We start from the raw sequence: 2,186 nt of genomic DNA on the forward strand, positions 1-2,186 counted from the left end.
TCATAGTTGAGCTGTTTAAACTTTAAATCTGAAGGTGAATGGGGAACAACCCCACCAACTTAACATGGCGCTGCCCTTCCCTACCAACCTTTGATGGGAAACGTGAAAAGTGATAAACGTGAAAGAGGAAGAGCAAACTGAAATTGTTTATTGATAGCATGATTTTTTACAGAAGCATAAGCGAGAAAAAGATTTATATACAAAGGGGAGAAAGCGATTACAACTGAAAGGGTAAAAGAGAAAGGACTATTCTGCACTTTTGATATCTTCCAACACCCCCCCGTAAGTTGGCGCGTGCAAGTCTTGGATGCCCAACTTAGATGAAAAAAGCTTGAATGGGGCACCAGGTAGAGGCTTTGTAAGACCGTCTGCGATCTGGTTAGATGATGAGACTGACATGAGCTTGATTAATCCTTGTGCCACCTTTTCCCGAACGAGATGACAATCGATCTCAATATGCTTTGTACGTTCGTGAAAAACTTGATTTTCAGCCATGGCCACCGCTGACTTATTATCGCAGAAAACAGTGGCTGGCTTGGGCAAAGATAACTGTAAGTCTGTTAACAGATACATGATCCACTGTGCTTCACAGACTGAAGATGCAAGAGCTCGGTACTCGGCTTCCGACGAGGATCTAGATACGGTTGCCTGTTTCTTGGACTTCCAAGATATAAGAGCGGATCCAAGAAAAACACAATAACCCGTAATGGAGCGCCGGGATTCTACACACGCTGCCCAATCAGAGTCCGAGAAGGCACTCAGCTGCAAGCTGTTGTTTTTGGGATAAAACAGTCCCTGCCCAGGCGTGCCTTTGATGTATCGAAGCACCCTATGAGCAGCAGTGAGGTGTTTGTCAGTAGGAGCATCGACAAATTGGCTAAGTTGTTGGATAGCATAAGATATGTCCGGTCTTGTTGCTGTGAGGTACAGCAGCCGGCCTATGAGCCTTCTATAAGTAGTGACGTCTTCAAGAACATTACCATCACCATGGGCAAGATGATAACCTGGAACCATTGGAGTGTTGACTGGTTTACACTCAAGAAAGCCGGCTTCAGATAATATATCGAGTGCATATTTCCTTTGGCAGATGTTCAAGCCTGAATCACTCATCTGTGCTTCGATTCCAAGAAAATATCCAAGGGTCCCTAGATCTTTAATTTTGAAAGCATTTTCCAGAAACACTTTAAGATCTTTGATCAAACACAGGTCGGGGCTTATGACCAATATGTCATCGACATAAACAAGAACGCCAATGAAGTTATTTTCCCGACCTTTAGTAAACAATGACGGATCAGCCTTTGATTGGATGAAACCCATGCTGGACAGCGCACTGCTCAACTTTGCATTCCATTGTCGACTCGCCTACTTTAGGCCATAAAGGGAACGACGCAGCCTGCACACTTGGTTTGGCAGTTCAGTTTGAAATCCGGGAGGTAACAACATGTAAACTTCCTCCGTTAGATCGCCATGTAAGAAGGCGTTGTTGATATCCAACTGGTGGATGTGCCAACCTCTTGCTGCTGCAGTTGCTAGGAATGTTCGAATTGTGGTAATCCTAGCTACCGGGGAGAAGGTCTCGACGTAATCAATTCCTAATTGTTGAGTATAGCCTTTTGCGACAAGGCGTGCCTTATACCTTTCAACAGAGCCATCGGCTTTTAACTTGACCTTGTATACCCATTTACAACCGATTGGTGTTTTTCCGGCGGGGAGAGTGGTTAAATCCCAGGTTCTTGTTTCCTGCAGAGCCCGAATTTCCGTATCCATTGCTTCCTTCCAATGCTTTTCTTTGACTGCCTGAGAGTAAGTTTTTGGCTCGTTAATTGATGTCACAGTCATGGAAAAAACTTTGTGTGCTGGGGACAATGAATCAAAGGAGATGACATTAGATAAGTGATGTGGAGATGATCCTCTGCTGATCACTACATCACAAAGATAATCCTGAAATCTGCTAGGAGCCCGTCTTGGTCTTTCGGACCTTCTTGGCTGTGTTATATGAATGTTGTCATCATCTGCTATTTGTGAGGATTCACTTTGAACTATCTCTTGTGAGGATTCATTGTGGAAATTGGGCAATTCACCAGAAAGGTTCTGCCGGGATGATGAACCATTAATGTCTGTTGAGTGCATAACTTCTCTGGATGCAGAATCATTGTGAGTGTATTCCTCATTCTCATCACTAACTG

General features: G+C 44.1%; 1 protein-coding gene across 1 annotated transcript; it reads right to left on the minus strand.

The window, feature by feature from the left end:
- Positions 1–246: 246 nt before the first annotated feature.
- On the minus strand, positions 247–1,317 carry LOC116001068 (uncharacterized mitochondrial protein AtMg00810-like). Its single transcript, XM_031240969.1, has one exon. It carries the CDS (start codon positions 1,315–1,317, stop codon positions 247–249), a length of 1,071 nt encoding a protein of 356 aa, XP_031096829.1.
- Between the last annotated feature and the right edge of the window lie 869 nt (positions 1,318–2,186).

The sequence above is a fragment of the Ipomoea triloba genome, chromosome 13 (genome assembly GCF_003576645.1).
Source record: "Ipomoea triloba cultivar NCNSP0323 chromosome 13, ASM357664v1".
Lineage (NCBI taxonomy): Eukaryota > Viridiplantae > Streptophyta > Magnoliopsida > Solanales > Convolvulaceae > Ipomoea > Ipomoea triloba.